This window comes from Drosophila guanche, unplaced genomic scaffold (assembly GCF_900245975.1).
Source record: "Drosophila guanche unplaced genomic scaffold, DGUA_6, whole genome shotgun sequence".
NCBI lineage: Eukaryota > Metazoa > Arthropoda > Insecta > Diptera > Drosophilidae > Drosophila > Drosophila guanche.
In genome coordinates, this window is record NW_022995747.1 from 5897778 (window position 1) to 5914872 (window position 17095).

The window sequence follows — 17095 nt, forward strand, 5'->3', positions numbered from 1 at the left end:
TCAATAGTTGGTTACAATTTGAAAACAGCATATCCGGCAAAAATCCCACTCAATGATGAAAATGCCGATTTTCGTGAAAATTAAATTAATCCAAAATGTTTTTTTTTTTTATTAAAAATGCACTTTATTTAAGAAATATGCGTTACATTTTATCGCAAATATTTGCTTATATTATCCTTTCTTGTGTTTATTTGATAGAAAGCCTTTAATTTAACGAAAAATTACGTACATTTAACATAAAACTTTGAATGCTTATCCACTACAACTAAATACTTGTTTCTTCTGGTACCCAAATTGTGTGGGTACACACGAGATGGTGGTGTGTTGTTTTCGGTGCCAGGCGATTCGTCAGTGGATGCCTGAGACGCTTCAGATTGCAACTCAGCCATTCAGCGAGGAATCACCGCCAGGAAGGCCACGTGCTGGGCCTGGCTTGGGTTAGCTCTTCCTTCCGCCAGAAGAGAACAGCCAGGGCCGCATCACGTAATGGCTATGGCCATAAAAGGGGTGGGGTTGCAGCTCACTCTTAACATGTGATTTTTGTCAAAACACAAACTACATGAAAGGGTGACGGATATGCTACGACATATGACATAAGTTTATCAGCTAAGGGTAAGGGGATTGGGAGTTGTTTATAATTGAGTCCATCCACCCATCCATCCATCCATCCATACGTTTACATTATTGAGCAGCGCGAACGGTTTTCGCCCGCAGATACTTCCACGGCAGCCTCTGCAACAGAAGAAATATTCTCGCCATCAGCTTCGGCGTTGCCATTGTTAATTTCCTTCTCAGTGATTTCTTTGTCTGGACTTCCGGCCTTCTTAGGCGTCTCCAGGCCTGCCTCTTGGCCGACAGTCACCTCCTTTTTGTCCTGCTCCTCAACACTGCCCGAAGAGATGTTGAGCTGCTGTTGATCCATTTCTACAGCAATGCACTGAACGTCCTGGACTTTGCCATTTTCGTCTCCTTCGGTTGGGGATTGATCCAGACGCAATCGCTGGGGCGAGCTGATGTTGACGGTCTTCGAGAAGCGCGAGCGTAGCAAAGAGAAAGGAGAAGCCAAGTTCAGGCTGAAGAGATCAAAGCGGGCGCGCTTCTGTGGCGAAGTTTCCATTTCCAGCGGCAAGTCAGTGGTCGACTGTGATCCCATCAGTTGATGGGGCGGTGTACGCTCGCGCTTGCGTCCGCGCCCAAAGAACGAGAAGGAGAATGATGAACTGTTGGGTATCTCTGAGCCAACTGTAGCATTCATGCTGTAATTTGTGCAGTTTGATGCATCCAGATCATTGTTGGTGCATCTATAGCTGCCCACTTTCGACGGTGTCAGCGAGGTTGTGTTGCGTATGCTGCGCCGACCAGTGATCTGTGCAAAAGTGCGGATCGGGGCCGGGCTGGATGGCTGAGCAACCAGGTTGACTTTATTGCTCGGCGGCTTGGTGGTTCCCCCAAAACCAAACAGTCGACGTCCTGGTGTCGATGTGGCAGCCGGCTGGTCATTGAGATGGCCGACAGCACTCGTCACACTGCGTATGGGTGAGGCATCCATGGTCAGTGGCTCCATTTCAACATCCTCCTGCGGTGTACCGGGAGTCTCCACCACTGGCTCTGGAGCAGCCACTGCCGTTTCTGTCTGTTTCTTTGTAGCCGGCGAGGAGCTCTGCTTGCTGCTCGGTGATTTTTGCTGGCTGGCCGCCGCTTTGCGCAACGATTTTCGCTCGCCAGTGGGGGTGGTGGGCACTTTCACTGGACTTTCTTGTACCACAACCACATCATTATTAGGCTCAGGGACGGTTAGATCAATCTCTACAGTCTTTTCTTTTACAATTGGTGCAGTATTTACAAGGGCCTGTTTGGCTTCCTTTTCGCTGTTGACGTTGGTGTTTTCTGGGACATCCTTGTCGTCCCTCTTCTCAGCTAGTTTTTCGGCCTTTTCCTTGGGCTTCTGTTCCTTGGCGGAGTTGCCGTTCTGCGGTGTCTTATCTTTTCCGTTGGCGGACTTGCTGACGCCATTAGTGCTCTTCTTCTCGTCCTCCTTGGGGGTGGAGCCACTCGAGGAAGAGCTCGTTGACCCGGATCTCTGTCCGCTGTTTTTTTTGAGCGATACAAATGGGCCTGCGCCAAATGATTCTGCCTTCTTGCCACCGTTCTGGGGGCTGCCACCGCCCTGTTGGGAACGGCTTACAGAAGTTCCAGCGCCAAGCGTGAGCGGCAATCGACGTCCCGAGCCACTGGCAGCTACTCCTCCTCCTGTTCCTCCTCCACCACTCACATTGTTTGGTTGAGCCATTTTGCTTAGCATCGAATTTGTTTGGGCGTGTTGCACGATCTCTGCAAGGGACAAGGAAAGAAGGGAGAGTCGATTAGTAGGTCTCGCAGTAGGTCTTCTCTCACACACACTTCAAGTGCAGCGAAATCGAAAAGAAAACTAAAAATGTTTCAATTGATATGCGGGACTGTCGAGGGACTGCGGTAATGTTTACATCGTATAGCATTCCTCAACCGAACTCGGATAACCGGCTCGGAAAACACGCCACCCCACCCCACGTACCACAGTTGCTGTTGTTTGTAGTTTTCAATCACAGTTGGGCCAAGTGTTGGACCACTTTCCTTAGCGCTAAGATTTCGTTCTTATCTGGGATACGCTTAGCGTTTTCCTTGTTTGATTCGCGGCGCGTCTTGACAGTTTCACGTCTGCAGCTTAACTTAAGTAAGGACTGAGACTGTCCCGTCTTTAAGTAGGAAGCGCAGGTAATCGGCAAACGGACAACTACCTACGGAGACAGCTGTCGTTTATGATGGGTGCAGATTAGAATATTATTATCACTGGGAATTGCCAGGCTCCTATGTTTAGGCAAAAACAATTTACAGAGTCCTAATAACCTTTCCTATGCTGTTTTCCCTTAGAGCTGATTAAAAGTCTTTTATGGTTCTGCCTGAGTGATTCCCCTCTCCACAAAATATTTTTCACTGGCTTCCGTTCCATTAAATGCATTCGAAACAAAACGCGACATAACCCAAAACAAACACCGGCCAACACGCAACATTAAAAGAAGCAAACCTGCGTTTTTTCACTGTTTTGAAATAACATTAAATAAGGAAAAATTCGAAAACCGAAGCTTGCGATACCCTACGTTAGCTCAATGGCATCGCTTTTATAATAGTTTTAACATCAGTGCACACCCAGTGCGTAATGCTCTTGTAAGGGTATATAATTCCAACAGAGAGTAGAGAAGAAAGAACGCGTTGGCTCGCATAAGGAATGAAGATTAAGTAAAATATCTAAAAAGAGACGAAGAATAAATGCTCGATTCCTTTCCCCTGGTCACAGCGAGCTACAGTTGAACGACAAGCTCGATGCTACATAAATGGAAATAAGGAAACGACAAACACTGAGGCTTGGATACCCTAATTATGATAAAAGTATTTATATTCTTACTGAAATCAAGTAAATTATTACGTTTAACTGCACATTGAACACCTGTCGCATCAGCTTAGTCTACTTTCAATAATCTCTACATATTTAATTATTCAAGATCAACGCCGTTTCTAGTCGCATATACAATTGTTAAGGGTAACGAAACTAGTTGCATTCAAGGTGGATGACACACACTTGAGGGGGTGCAGCTGCACGGGACGTGGGGGAAAATTAAAGGTAGGGTGCGCTAAAAAATGAGCAACCAAATTCGGGTTTTCTTTTTAGAAAGCGTCAATCCAATGCGAAAGATATAAACGGCACACAACAAAATTGCGAACGGCGCAAGATGCTGCCGGCGAGAAAAAGTACATACATATATAGAGAAACGGCAGATATCATCTGTGTGAGTACACAAGCATAGCAACATACATATGCACGTACATTATGCATTTATTATGGGCAATGAAGCGCAGTTATACGCCAAGCCCGCGCCCTCTCATATGATTCTTTTTGTTTTGATATTCGTTTTGTGTTCTCGACCACAGTGTCGGACAAAAGTATATTTACACCAGATGGAACAGAGCTCTCGAAGTCATATGGCCCTTAGGGCGCACGCTCGATGTTTAGATTCTTGCATACACTATTGTCAGTCACTGTAGATGTATGTGTAAATGCGACAAGAGTTGATTAAACTCAGAAACAACAACAGCATAAGTGTGTGAGCATACATGTATGTAAGAGAACGTGTGAGAGTAGTGGAAACTTTGCTTCATCGCGAATTGTTAATTAACTTCAACGAGCTCTGATCGGATCAGCAAAATATAACATAAACATAAGACAGACCGGACCGCCTCTTCCGTTCCCTATAAAAAGCAGAACAAACAACTGTTTTTTATTTGTGTGAGTGTGTAAGAAAAGGCGGGTTACAGTGCGCGCCAAAAAATTAGGCACTGCACATGTGTGGGTAATTGTTAGCTCGAATAGACAAGAACTTATATGACTCTTTTATAATCTATTGAAATAAACCAATTATATTAACAGAACAACATTGGGTTTTATGGTTCTCTGGATAAATCGCAGACATTGGCATTAATGCTTTGCCACCACTGTACCAGCAGAGGCAGGCAATCTTTCGAGGCTCAGATACGGGGAACGTTTTTTAAAATGGCGGCGCGGCGGCTGCTGTTGCAGCAGCACCCGCAATTAACATTAATGCATTTGAGTAAAAGTGCACATCTATGGGTGCGGGCGATATAAACACTAAACCCCTCGAGCGACAGTAAAACTTTTTCGCTCAAACTTAGACACTCACGAGACATTCTGCCGCTGCCGCCGGGTACCTGGATTGTATGCGCAAAAATTATCTATACCAAGCTTCACATCCTACCGCAACAAAGAAAACTTCTGCACGGAAACCACTACACTCGCAAAAATCTCCTTTTCTCAATTTTGTATATTTAATAGTAACACAACTAACCTTTTATCGTTTAAAATGACAACCGCAGTTAATTACACGAAAATACAATTGTTTAGTGGACAAAAAAATGCACGACCGACGCCAACAAAAAATTAAACAACGCGCTAGGAGTGTGAGCACAGTGACCGCGGAATTATCGATAAGATATACCGTCAGGGCCTCGTAAATATACTAAAATATACCATTGCTTCTTCAAATAATACAGTTCAGATTCCTCGATTTGTATGTTCTATTTGATATTAATAGCTTGCAAAGACTTTCATCGCTAAAACAATAATTTAATCAGATTGAAGAATCAATTTTGCTTATTATAAATACTCATATATATAAGTTTGTACTCCTTATGACATTCTATTTTTGAAGTTGTATATTAAACTAAATCATATATATCGATATTTTTGCAGTGATATTACCTAGTATATGATATTTTTAAAATATGTGACTGCCGTATTACGCCCAATGACACTTAAATTCTTAAATTGCTCATAAAATGAGGCAAAACTAAATAAGGTCAATACATTTCAGATTTTCTAACAGCAGCTAGCTCCAAACGGCGAATACAAGTTGGCAGCTTTTGTATGCAGCTTAGTGTGACCAGAAACTATACATGCTGTGAGCTAGTTCCGTAAATGCACGCCAAAGGTAATAATTAAAAAATTTGAATATTTTAAAAACTGAAATTGTATCAAAAACCTTTGAAGTTTGGCTGTTTACCTTTTAAATGTAGTGGCAATGACCTGAGCGTTCATAAAATTTCATATGGCGCTAATAACATTTTACTGCGCAGTAAGCTAAATTAATAGGGGGAAAACTGGTTTGAGTGCAGCAGCCTTGGCGGCCCTACATGCATATGTATATGTATATGTGTAGATCCGCCTACACATTTAAAGCCATTCAATGCTCAATGCACTGGTTCGTTCTCATGCTCTTGCTCATGAACGATTGGCTATTGGAAAACACTTGGACTTCGATTTGCCGCATTTAATCACTGTTGTCCGATTCAGATGGATATGTACACACCAGACCAGATATACTATAAATACATCAATTAGCCCATCCAGATTGACAGAGTCAATAGTCAGTGGTAAAGGTTAGCGAGCAGCAGAACGTATATAGTACATAATATAATGCCGAAAATATTTAATCGCAGACAGCAGTACCAGCAGCAGCAGGCAGCGACGACATTTTGATAACGATCTGTTCCAGTAGAAAGCATTTTGTCGAAACGTCAGAGCTTGTGAAATGGCAGCGGAACGATTGGATGTTATAATTTTCGGAGCTAGCGGCTTCACCGGAAAGTATACGGTTTTCGAGGCGGTCACCGTGCTGAACGGTCTGCGATGGGGCATCGCCGGACGCAATCGGGAGAAGCTGGAGTCGGTGCTAAAACAGATGGGGGCCAAGGCCAAGAAGGATCTGTCGCAGACGCCCATCTTCATAGCCGATATTAGCGACGAGGCCTCCCTGCTGGAAATGGCCAAGCGGTGTCGCATTGTCGTTAACACGGCGGGTCCCTATCGCTTCCATGGCGAGAAGGTGGTCAGCGCCTGCATCGAGGCGGGCACGCATCACGTGGACGTCAGCGGGGAGCCGCAGTACATGGAGACGATGCAGCTGAAGTACGATCAGCGCGCAAAGGAGCGTGGTGTGTATGTGGTCAGTGCCTGCGGCTTTGACTCCATACCCGCCGACATGGGCGTCGTCTTTGTGGAGAAAAACTTCGACGGAGTTGTCAATTCGGTGGAAACTTTTCTGGAGAGTGGCGTCAAGGAAGGCGGCGATTCCGGCACCCGTGCTGGCCTCAACTATGGCACCTGGGAGAGCGCCGTCTATGGGCTGGCACACTCGGACGAGCTGCGTGGTATACGCCAGAAGCTGTTCCCCCAGCGCTTGCCCAAGTTCTATCCGCTGCTGAAGCATCGTCCGTTGATCTTTCGCTCCACAGAGGTAGACAAGATCTGCCTGCCCTTCCCGGGCTCCGATCGGTCGGTGGTGATGCGCTCGCAGCGTTTCCTCTACGACCAGGACAAGAAGCGCCCAGTACAGATGCACGCCTACGTCGGATTCCCCTCTTGGATAGCTGCCGCTGCTGTGGTTCTCTTTGCCAGCATCTTTGGCCTGATGTCCAAGTTCCAAATCGGTCGCACTCTGCTGCTCAAGTATCCGAGAATCTTCTCGGGAGGCCTGGCCTCTCGCGCCGGTCCCAGCGAGGACTCCATGGAGCGCACCTACTTCAAGATGACATTCAAGGCAACTGGCTGGGCCCAGTCCGAACGTCTGGCCGAGAGCACGGACCAGTACACCGAGCCACCCACAAAGACACTGATGGTGCGCGTCTCGGGCATGAATCCTGGCTACGGGGCCACATGTGTGGCACTGCTTTCGACCGCTTTAACCATCCTGCGAGAGAGCGACAAGATGCCCAACAATGGCGGTGTCCTGGCCCCAGCTGCCGCCTTCTCCAAGACGAGCCTCATCAGCGAACTGGAGAAGCACGAGCACGGAATGAAATTCGAGATCTTGGCCAACAAGTAAACGCATTCCAGTTGCGTGGTCGTAGTGGTTAACTCTTAGGCTCGACAATGTCTATTCAACTGTTTGTTTATTTTTTAGTCACTCAAATTTACAGCACAAACATTAGACGTTATTAACCCCACCGTCCCGCACTTCACAAATGCTAACCTTCAGGCCATAGACCAATCTTAGCCTTAATAAATGCATAATTCCCAATACCCAGAGCCCGTCTACTTGTCCTGGTCGGCTTCGTTGGCAGCCAGCTGTTTGCGAAAACGCGACTGGGCCTCCACGGGCCAATCCTTTAGCTCGACCTTGCCACAGGGCAGGCAAACGGTCTTTGTGTAGTAGTAGCTGCAGGTAGCATCCTTGCACACCACTTTTGAGCATCTGCTGCAATGGGAGCCGATGGCAATAAAGTACTCGGGCTTCATCTGCCAGCGTGGCGGCGGCGGCTGGAAGGGATCGCGCATCACAAATGTATCCTCGAGGTATTTGATGCCCAACGCAAAGGGCGGCTCCCGTCCAAAGTAGTGTACGAGTTCGTGCATGTCGCAGGCAGAGCAGCGAAAGTCAATCTTGGCAATGCGCTCATCCCGCTCCTTCGGATCGAGCTCCTCCTTTGGATTCTCATCCTCCTCGGGCAGTTGCAGGCGTGCGATTTCAGCAGCCTCATCATTCAATACAAGTTCCTCATCGTCCAGATCATTGTCTATGTATTCGTCTATGTTTACGTTGACGCTGGCGCTGCTAGTGCTGGGCTGGTCGTCCTCATCCATTATGGCGCACTGCAAGAGAACGAACGAACACAAGAAAACTGGAAAGCTTTTACAGTGAGGAAGGAGCATGACCTTTACTAATGACTAAATAATGTGCAACACTTAAGACTAAGAACTATTAAACGCAGTCAGCGCTCGATGGTTAATCTGTGAAGGCCTGACGACGCTTGTTCGGCAGGTCGCTGGGCCACCAGTCGGGACGCTCGGCAAAGCAGCGCTCACCATCGACCACCAGCTCTTGAGCACCGGTGAGCACCTGCTCAATGCGCAGCAGGGCGACGCCGTGATTATGTGCATGCCCAAAGACGCGTCCGAGATTGGCACCAGCCACAGACTGAACCGTCTGGTTGGCTCCCAATGGCGCCGTCAGACGTATGGGCATATAGCGCTTGCGTATCACACCCGAGTGATGAATGCGGGCGGTGAGCTCCTGGCCCACATAGCAGCCCTTGTTGAAACTGACGCCGTTGAGGAAGTCTGCGTTCGCCTCCAGGGGAAAACACTTGCCCGGCGGCAGCTCCTCACTGCCCTCGCCAACGCCCTGCTTGTAGCGCAGCAATTTATAGTTTCTCTCCGATGACGGGGGTGTCAGATTTCGCTCATTATTACGCCACAAGCCGCTGACCAGCTGCTGCAAGCCCAAGTCTGTGGGAGCCAGAATGCGTGTGCCCAGCGCTGCTAGTCTGGGATCTGATGAGATGAACACTTCCAGTTCTTTGTTATTTTGTAGCTTTTCGCCCCCGTTGTGGCCATTGAACAGGACCCAGGGCGCGTACTCATCATCAATCGAGTCGATGTCGATCTTCTTGCGGACGCGAAAGGTGCGCAAATGGCGTCTGAACTCCTCGGAAACTTGCCGGTCACACTCCAGAAGGTAGGTGTCCGGGCTGTCTGTACGATATACGATCGTGTCGTATAGCACTCTCCCCCCTTTGTTCAGGAACATGGCGTATATGGAGGACGGACCATCCGGCCGCTGCAAGTGGGACACATCGTTGGTGACCAGACCTTGCAAAAATGGCAGCACCTCTGCCCCGTGGACCCGAGTCAGCTCTCGGTGGGCCAATTTCTCCAGAGTGGAAGTTGGCTTCCCAGGCCGGGTGTCGGCAAAGTTACGCATGCAGCATCGAGTGAGGCGTAGAAACTTGAAATTTTTGCATATGTTCATGCTGCAAATGAGTGCGGGTACTGTTCCGGCTATCCATTTTAGGAATATTCGATCTCCACTTACCTTGATTTGTAAATAAAGTGATTTAAAACCAATATAACTGCCGAACAACTTTGAATTTCTGTATAAATTCTGTTCAACAGCTGTTTTCGCAAGTGTCACTGCGGACTTATCGATAAAGTATACCTCTTGACCCTAAAAAATACACCACAATAGACCTTTTCATTTTTAAAATATACTGTAAATTTACCGTAAATCTAAAATAATTTTCGTCGATTTGTATCTTCTCTTTAATATTACCAGTTGATTAGGAATCTCAGCTCTAATACAATAATATTACCCAAATTATCATTCAATGTTCCAGAAGATTGGGTAGTTTTCAGGATTTATTTTGATTGTATTGTCTATAAAAAGAGGTTGTATCTAAAAGGGTCAAATAAAAGAATAGCATAAAACGCATTTGACAAATTGTTCCTGGGCAACCAAGAGTATGGTATGTAATGACCCTTTTTGGAATAGAGTGTTATTCGTACCCTGTATTCTTAAATATACCGTAAAAATTGAATTGGAATGAGAACAAGATAATTTTTTGAACAAAAGGTGTAATGAATTTTATATTTCGGGTGTGGAAAAATAGTCTTGTAAGAAATCGTACAATATTTTTGAGGGATTGTTCCGGTGGTTCGTTTTGTGTTCGGAATTGAGTCAAATTATAACTGGAAAAGGTCCAACCCTTTCAATTAAATTGTCACTAATTTAAAACTAAAGACCTAGGCTAGCTTCACATTAATTTTTCGGCTTTGGTGCAATCTTCTTGGCCATCGCATTGAGCTGGTCGTTGCTCTTCTTCTTAGGCTTCTTGGCCTTTTTGATGCCATCAACCTTGACGCCCCGATACTCTGATTTCTTTTTGCTGCCTGCCGCAGCATTGTCTCCCTGCGCCGCTGCTGGCTTGCCGTTCTGCTTGTGCTGCTTTTTATCTAGACGCTTCTTGGCACCCACTGAGTTCTGCTTTGTCTTTGATTTCGATGGAGGACCTGATTTCGAAGCGGCAGCATCGCGCACCTGTTTGGCGCCCAACTTCTTGACCAAATAGCGTTCCACATTTATTGGCCTATCGTCGAGCAGTGTCTGGTTCAGCTCCAGTGCCAGGCCCACGGCATCGGGCTTCTTGAAGCACACATAGGCCACGCCTTTGCAGCCCTTTTCGCCTTCCTGTAAGCAGCGGATATAGTCGATTTCGCCACAGCTGGAGAATATTTCACGCAGCTTCTCCTCGTTGGCCGCTAAAACAAGAACATTTCATGTAATTATAATCCATAAATTCAGCGATGGAGAGATCACCTACAGTATTTCAGGCTACCGACAAAGATGGTGCGCTTGGCATCGGCATCTTGGGGCAAGTTATTATCTCCAACACCACCCGACTTTGCAGCTGGGGTTACACGCAAGTGATTCTCCTTGAATTCTGTTCCATTCAATGCCAGCGCCTTCTCAGCTATCTCGACACTTTCGAGTACAACGTAGGCGTTTAGTGAGTCCGTTCCCTTGCGCTGTTTGTGTTTGAACAATCGCGTGCCACCAGCTGTGCGAAGGCGTACGGACTTGATTTTGCCATAAGGCACCAAGAGGCGCGCCAACTGGACCCGTTTGGTGTTGATGGGAAGATTGCCAATAAAAATGGTAGCAGCTTCCTCGGCAGGATTCCGCTCCCATTTGACAGCGCCTGTTTGTAATCAATTGAAAGACTGTGGTAAACAGATACCGAATGATATGTGAAATTCGCATTACCTTCATCCTTGTTGTTGGCCTTGGATTTCTTGGTGTCCTTTTTCAGCTGTTTATTCTCTGGTTTAGCGGCTGTCTTGGGGGTCACTTTTTCAGTTGCTTCTTCGGACTTGATAATTTCTTTCTTGACCTCTTTCTCTGTTGGCGCAGCGGAAGCTTTTAATAACTTTTGTTGCTGCTTTTTTAGCTTCTGACCAGCCTTTTTGGCTCGCTTCTTCTCGATCTTGGCCAGGTCTGCTACCGTCAGTTTCTTTGGACTCTCATTGTCCACGGCCTTTTTCACTGCGGCCTGCTCTGTCTTGGGTTGCTTTGGCTTCTTTTGTTTCTTTTTAATTAGCTTGCTCTCCGGGGCAACAACAGGTGGCTTCTTCGCCTGTTTTAATTCACCGTTCACGTTTTCTTTATTTTTCGGCGTTTTCATTTTGCTAGCGTTTACTTCACGTGTGTTTGCAGTGTGACCTGACGCTTGGAAATATGCCGAAATACACCTGCTTCACAATATTCTTTTTTTATATTCTATATATTTAAACGATAGTTACGCGGTCGGTCACACTACGAGGTTGTTATTGTCATCCCTAATTGTATTAATTTGTTGCATGGTTTTGTTGTTTTTTTCGGCTGCTAGTGTTTATTTTTGAACCAAACAATGAAAATATACAAGCAGAAGCTACGTGACGCCTGGCTGCAAATGCCCGAGTTCCGGCCGTGGTTGCGCCGGGACCCAGAAGACTCTTATCGTGCGCACTGCCGATTCTGCAAGTGTGGCGTGAATACCAAAATATGCGACTTGCGCGCCCATGCCCGGACGATGAAGCATAGGAAGAGGAACTCCGAGCCTGTCATTGAAGTCAAGCCAGCTGCCCATTTGGTGAGCATTATATCTGCCTCCGTCTCGTCTCTCACGCATTGTATTAACTTGAAAATATGCACACCTAGGCCGACGCTGAAGATGCGATCGAGATTTCAATTTGCACCAGCAACATCAGCAGTCCCAAAGTTAGATCGAAGCCGCCCACTGTGAAGCGCGAAAAAATTCGCAAAGTGAAAGAGGATGAAAAGTCGCAGCCAATTGACTACGAGCAGATACTCCAAAATCTGGCCCTATACGAGCCTGAGCAGGTTATGTTCTCCACATGTCCTTTGACGGGACCAGAGCATAACCCCGAAGAAGAGGACGAAACGGTAGTAGCTGCCACCGATACTACTATTGATGAGGATATGATCAACAAGGCTGTGGCCAACGCAGTGAACAACCAAAAGGATTCTTCGCAGATTTTTGGAGACTTTGTGGCCGATCGACTGCGACAATTGAGTAGTGATGCGTCCGAGTTTGCCAAGGATAAGATAATGAAAGCTATTTTAGAAGCTGCCTCTATAGACAGATCAGTTAGTTATACATAGGATATTTAGTTTAGTTTAATTGTAAAAACGAGTTTAAAAACAGTAAAGTATATTAAACAATACAAATGTTAACACTTACGCTGGTCACACTGGCACAGCGCCACTTCAGCTGTACAGTTGCATAGTGATGCCACTATTCAGATGGAAAATTCGATAGTATCGATGGATTTACAGCTCTACAAAGCGCCGACAAGATGTAAGTGAATTGAAATTACATGGAATAACATTTATTGCTGTCAGACTAGCACAGCAAGTAGATTTGAATAATCATGGGCGACTTTGGGACCGAATATGCTTCCAGGAAACAGTGGCTGTACTGGTGCCGCCTTTGCGCCAAGAACGACGCCGAGATCAAGGTGCGAGACAATTCAGACGATGAGGAAGTTGTAAGGATAATTAGCAAATGCTTTGATGTGGAGGTGAGTAGCTTCGTGCAAGCAAGGTATCTCCGGCTAATTTCCAGCTCTAGATGACGCTGGAGGAGCCGGAACTGGGCAGCATGCTGTGCAACGAATGCTTCTCCATGGTTGGCCAGCTGATTAGCTTCTCCGAAAATGTCAACAAGGTGCAGGCAATCTTTGAGCTATTGCGTCACACGGAGAAAACTGAGACGCTCAATGTGTTTGAGCTGCGTCGCCAGTACGGATTGTCCGTCGACTACAAAACAGAATGCGACGTCTACGATGAGGATGGAACTGAAGAGTGTCTTGCAGCAGAAAGTCCGGTCTGTGAGATGCCCGACGAGAAGCTGCCCATAGAAGCGCTGATTGATACAGATAATGAACATCCCAGTGTGTCCCCCGTGAAAAGAAGACGAGGTCGTCCCAAAGGTAGTCCTTCTGTCAAGAAACCGAACAATACAAAAACTCCCACTCAATTGGCGAAACATGCTGCACACGATGAACCGAACCGCTTCATTAAAGTCGAGCCAAGTGAAGATTCTCCCCTACCTGGCTACGAGAGCTGTGATACTCAGCCTGAAGAACAGCAAGAGATGGAAAATAATAGTCCTCCAGCTGCTGGGAGCCACACCTGTAAAATTTGCCAAAAGACGCTTATCTCGGCGGCGTCCTTGCGGCGTCACAAGCTGGAGGTGCACTGTAACCTAAAACGCTTCATTTGCGATGTTTGCGGAAAGGGACTGACCACATTCACGGCTCTCGTCGAACACAAGCTTGTACACACCGACTACTGCCCCTGCATTTGTCACGTCTGCAATGCGGCGTTCAAAAACAAAGCCCGACTTCGGGTAAGTAAAACACAATCTTCCATGACATGGATGATGACATGATACTAGGATATTTGTTGCCCTTGACAGGTCCACTTGCAAACCCATGGTGCACCTAGCTTTGAGTGCAATGTGTGCGGAAAGAAACTACAGACACGAGCAATATTGAACAAGCACAAGTATGTGCATACGGATGAGCGCCGCTTCAAGTGTGATATTTGCGGACTCGGCTCTAAGAACTCGACGGCCATGAAGATACATCTTTTGAGCCACACGGGACTGCGACCGTATGTGTGCAAGTACTGTGGAAAGGCATTTGCCAGCAATACAAATTGTCGCGCCCACAAGCTTAAAAAGCATCCTCACGAGGCTTCGATGGAGGATGAAAAGGAATCTTCACGCATACCCGTTCCAACGCTGGATGAGCTCAGAGCCATGTAATGATGAACTGTGACATTCGAATTGTTCAAAACTTTACTGATTTCCGACTTATTTTTTGCAGAACACGGGAAATGGCAAAGTCCAAAAAGGAGGCAGAGGAAGCCGAGGAGGCTGCAGAGGCAGCTGCAGAAGAACTAGAACTAGTTTCCGATTGACAAACAATTGATTTTGCATGTTTTATTGATCTATAAATTAAAATCTATACGAGTTTATATTTTATACACAACAAAAGCTCTACTAAAAATACCAACCAAACTAAAGCGTTATTGGCTCTTTTTTGCGGTACTTTACCTTTGCGTAAGATGGTCACGCTAAACTAATATGTTAATTTAATTGAAGAAAAAGTAAACAAAAGCAATCTTTTGAAGATACGGAAGCTGGATTAGCCTTATCTGATGTGTTCACTTTGATGATATGATGGCGGAGAGCAGTCGAAGAACCACACACAGCCACTGGCTCAACTGGTGCCGTCTGTGTGCCAAGGACGACGTGCGCGGCAATGTGAAAGTTCATACGAACGAGAAGGGTCAGGGAACCTGGGACAATGTCATGATTATGGCCATCCGCAGGTACTTCGAGGTGCATGTAAGTTTATCTCACTGGCTTTAGCCCGAACTAATGCGACACTTTGCTCCGTAGATGCGTCTGGAGGATGAGCTAAGCAGCGTCCTTTGCACAGAGTGCTACACGCTGATCAGTGAACTAATCGATTTTGCGGAGCATGTTACCAAGGTGCAGGCCATCTTTGAAGTCTTGCGCCGCACAGAGACGGACCAGAACAAACAGCTTGATGTACCAACTCTCAGACAGCAGTATGGACTCTGCGCGGACGACTGGACGCACATCATTAAGCCGATGCCAGTGCCAGAGACCGAACCCAGTCCTGTCAAGTCCATAGATTTTGAAACTGAAGATCTCATTTATCACAGCCACGTAAAAGTATTAGATGAACCAGTAATCCAAGAGGCAGACACGTCCGCCGAGCAGGCGGAGAGACTACAGGAAGAAGCTCCCTCCCACAACACTCCGTGTGGCGTCTCAAATCAGGAATTTGTAGATTTAGGTCCCATCTTGCAAGGCGATAAGCTAATGGTGAACCATATGGATGTCAACGCAAATGATTTGGAGGCAGAAGATGTTCTAATTGCTGAACCAAAAGCCATTAACCAACAACAGATGCAGATTGATGTGTGTCCAGGCGTTTCCAGCGATGAGGATATCAAGCCGGATGTGTCTGGCAACTGTGATGATCAAGAATTTCAACCTAGTCCCGCGGTGCCCGCGATCAAGCCACCAGCAAATACAGACAACGGCGAGGAGAAAAGTAAACCTTGCCGGGTGGAACCACCCGGCAAACGCTGTCGCATGGACTGCGAGAGATGTGGAAAGACCTATCGGAATCGTGCATCCTACGAGAAGCACATCGAACAGGAAGAGTGCCAGAAAATCGTGCTAAAAGTGAAGGTGGACAGGAACACGAGCTGTGACCTCTGCCACAAGACGCTCTCGTCGGTATCGGCGCTGCGGCTGCACAAGAAGGGTATGCACGAGAACGTAAAGCCATACATTTGCGACAGTTGTGGCAAGCAGCTAAAGACGATAACAGCATTAAATGAACACAAGCTAGTCCACACGGACAGTCGTCCGTTCGAGTGTCCCGTGTGCAAGGCGGGCTTCAAGAATCGCGCTCGTCTGAAGGTTCACCGTCAGATCCACGAGGATCCCAGCTTCGAGTGCACCATATGCGGCAAGAAGCTGCAAACCCGACGCACCTTTAACATGCACAAGGTGGTGCACAAAGAGGAGCGCAACTTGAAGTGTGATGTTTGCGGTGCCCTCTTCAAACGCTCCAAGACTCTGAAGACTCACTTGCTTGGCCACACGGGCCTGAGACCCTACGTCTGCAACTATTGTGGGAAAACCTTTGCCTGCAATGCCAATTGTCGGTCCCACAAGCTGAAGAAGCATTCACAGGAGATGCAGCAGGGCCAGAATGAGGAGAGCTTGCCCACGCGTTTGAGTGTTCCCACTCTGGAAGAGCTGCGCGTAATGTAAGTAGATGAGTTCTTAGGTGCGAAAAGAAGAGTCCATTAATTAATTGTAAATATTTACAGAGCCCAGAAACTACCAAAAGCGGAAAGCAATCAGGAAAATACAAAAATAAAGTCCAGTTCAGAGTAAAAGATGTCTTTAAATTATCATTAGATTATAGACAATTAATTAAGATATCTCTAACTAAATGTACATCTAATTGCCGGCACTAATCATTGAGCTGATTCAGCTCAGATCATTGCATATCTGCCTCGTGTAAGTCCTCCATGCGTACAGGTTGCGTGTATGGTATGATGGATTTTTTTTTAGTGTCTCTGGACAATGCCTTGCGCATATCGAGTGCATCCTCGTCCTCATCGCCCGCGTAGTAGTCGAGTATGGTGCGGTAGATGATGTAGCCGAGATTCGTGTACATATTAATGGCCACCTGGTTGCTCTTGCGCACAAACAAATCCACAAAGTAAGCGCGCTTCTTTTCCGATACGTCCTCGAGGAATTTCATGAGCAGCGCCGCCAGGCCGAGGCGCCTGTAGTCGGGCGAAACAGTTAGAGCGGTCACATGTCCATGCCAGTTGTGCTGGCGTCCCTCCACTTTGCCCATAATGTAACCCATTATTTGGCCACTGGGCGACTCGGCCAGCTGAAAGTACTCAGGCCACTTTGCCAAGTATTGCGTGTAGAAGGACATTCCGTACGTTTCCGTGAGTGGGTCCAAGTTGACATTGTTGAACTTGAAAAGATCGTCGAAGGTGAAAGGTCGCAATGTTGTCATTTTGCAGTTTATATCAGATTTATCAGATATCCTGCAGCATGGGTATCGATTGTAATC

The 17095-nt window shown here is 46.7% G+C and overlaps 9 protein-coding genes across 14 annotated transcripts; 4 read left to right on the top strand and 5 right to left on the bottom strand.

The window, feature by feature from the left end:
* Positions 1-138: 138 nt before the first annotated feature.
* On the bottom strand, positions 139-5051 carry LOC117583152. Of its 3 annotated transcripts, none has more exons than XM_034271344.1 (2): positions 4896-5051; positions 139-2331 (listed from the first exon to the last, which is right to left on the bottom strand). In XM_034271344.1, exon 2 carries the CDS (start codon positions 2300-2302, stop codon positions 677-679), a length of 1626 nt encoding a protein of 541 aa, XP_034127235.1. In that variant the 5' UTR covers positions 2303-2331; positions 4896-5051; the 3' UTR covers positions 139-676. The 3 variants fall into 3 exon arrangements, with proteins under 3 accessions (XP_034127235.1, XP_034127234.1, XP_034127237.1); XM_034271343.1 differs by lacking the exon at positions 4896-5051 and adding an exon at positions 4731-4750; XM_034271346.1 differs by lacking the exon at positions 4896-5051 and adding an exon at positions 2552-2696.
* A 764-nt stretch (positions 5052-5815) lies between these two features.
* LOC117583524 (saccharopine dehydrogenase-like oxidoreductase) lies at positions 5816-7627 on the top strand. Its single transcript, XM_034271871.1, has 2 exons — positions 5816-5985; positions 6046-7627. Exon 2 carries the CDS (start codon positions 6138-6140, stop codon positions 7428-7430), a length of 1293 nt encoding a protein of 430 aa, XP_034127762.1. The 5' UTR covers positions 5816-5985; positions 6046-6137; the 3' UTR covers positions 7431-7627.
* Positions 7481-9524, bottom strand: LOC117583528 (cysteine-rich DPF motif domain-containing protein 1). Of its 3 annotated transcripts, none has more exons than XM_034271875.1 (2): positions 9420-9524; positions 7481-8234 (listed from the first exon to the last, which is right to left on the bottom strand). In XM_034271875.1, exon 2 carries the CDS (start codon positions 8186-8188, stop codon positions 7640-7642), a length of 549 nt encoding a protein of 182 aa, XP_034127766.1. In that variant the 5' UTR covers positions 8189-8234; positions 9420-9524; the 3' UTR covers positions 7481-7639. The 3 variants fall into 3 exon arrangements, with proteins under 3 accessions (XP_034127766.1, XP_034127767.1, XP_034127765.1); XM_034271876.1 differs by having other exon boundaries at positions 7481-8226; positions 9420-9523; XM_034271874.1 differs by having other exon boundaries at positions 7481-8197; positions 9420-9517.
* LOC117583525 (putative transferase CAF17, mitochondrial) lies at positions 8236-9527 on the bottom strand. Its single transcript, XM_034271872.1, has 2 exons — positions 9420-9527; positions 8236-9357 (listed from the first exon to the last, which is right to left on the bottom strand). The coding sequence occupies exon 2, from the start codon at positions 9354-9356 to the stop codon at positions 8331-8333; it is 1026 nt and encodes a 341-aa protein (XP_034127763.1). The 5' UTR covers position 9357; positions 9420-9527; the 3' UTR covers positions 8236-8330.
* A 414-nt stretch (positions 9528-9941) lies between these two features.
* On the bottom strand, positions 9942-11609 carry LOC117583523 (RNA-binding protein 34). Its single transcript, XM_034271870.1, has 3 exons — positions 11148-11609; positions 10705-11082; positions 9942-10642 (listed from the first exon to the last, which is right to left on the bottom strand). The coding sequence occupies exons 1-3, from the start codon at positions 11563-11565 to the stop codon at positions 10143-10145; spliced, it is 1296 nt and encodes a 431-aa protein (XP_034127761.1). The 5' UTR covers positions 11566-11609; the 3' UTR covers positions 9942-10142.
* A 116-nt stretch (positions 11610-11725) lies between these two features.
* Positions 11726-12594, top strand: LOC117583526. Its single transcript, XM_034271873.1, has 2 exons — positions 11726-12012; positions 12081-12594. Exons 1-2 carry the CDS (start codon positions 11791-11793, stop codon positions 12543-12545), a joined length of 687 nt encoding a protein of 228 aa, XP_034127764.1. The 5' UTR covers positions 11726-11790; the 3' UTR covers positions 12546-12594.
* A 44-nt stretch (positions 12595-12638) lies between these two features.
* On the top strand, positions 12639-14474 carry LOC117583521 (zinc finger protein weckle). 2 transcript variants are annotated; one of them, XM_034271868.1, is made up of 5 exons: positions 12639-12741; positions 12847-12964; positions 13015-13794; positions 13864-14210; positions 14276-14474. In XM_034271868.1, coding segments are annotated over exons 1-5 (1341 nt in total). In that variant the 5' UTR covers positions 12639-12739; the 3' UTR covers positions 14370-14474. The 2 variants fall into 2 exon arrangements, with proteins under 2 accessions (XP_034127759.1, XP_034127758.1); XM_034271867.1 differs by lacking the exon at positions 12639-12741 and having other exon boundaries at positions 12769-12964.
* Positions 14475-14503: 29 nt separating this feature from the next.
* LOC117583520 (zinc finger protein weckle) lies at positions 14504-16397 on the top strand. Its single transcript, XM_034271866.1, has 3 exons — positions 14504-14799; positions 14854-16265; positions 16329-16397. Exons 1-3 carry the CDS (start codon positions 14629-14631, stop codon positions 16393-16395), a joined length of 1650 nt encoding a protein of 549 aa, XP_034127757.1. The 5' UTR covers positions 14504-14628; the 3' UTR covers positions 16396-16397.
* LOC117583529 (N-alpha-acetyltransferase 20-like) lies at positions 16386-17082 on the bottom strand. The gene has a single exon (XM_034271878.1). The coding sequence runs from the start codon at positions 17036-17038 to the stop codon at positions 16502-16504; it is 537 nt and encodes a 178-aa protein (XP_034127769.1). The 5' UTR covers positions 17039-17082; the 3' UTR covers positions 16386-16501.
* Positions 17083-17095: the final 13 nt, after the last annotated feature.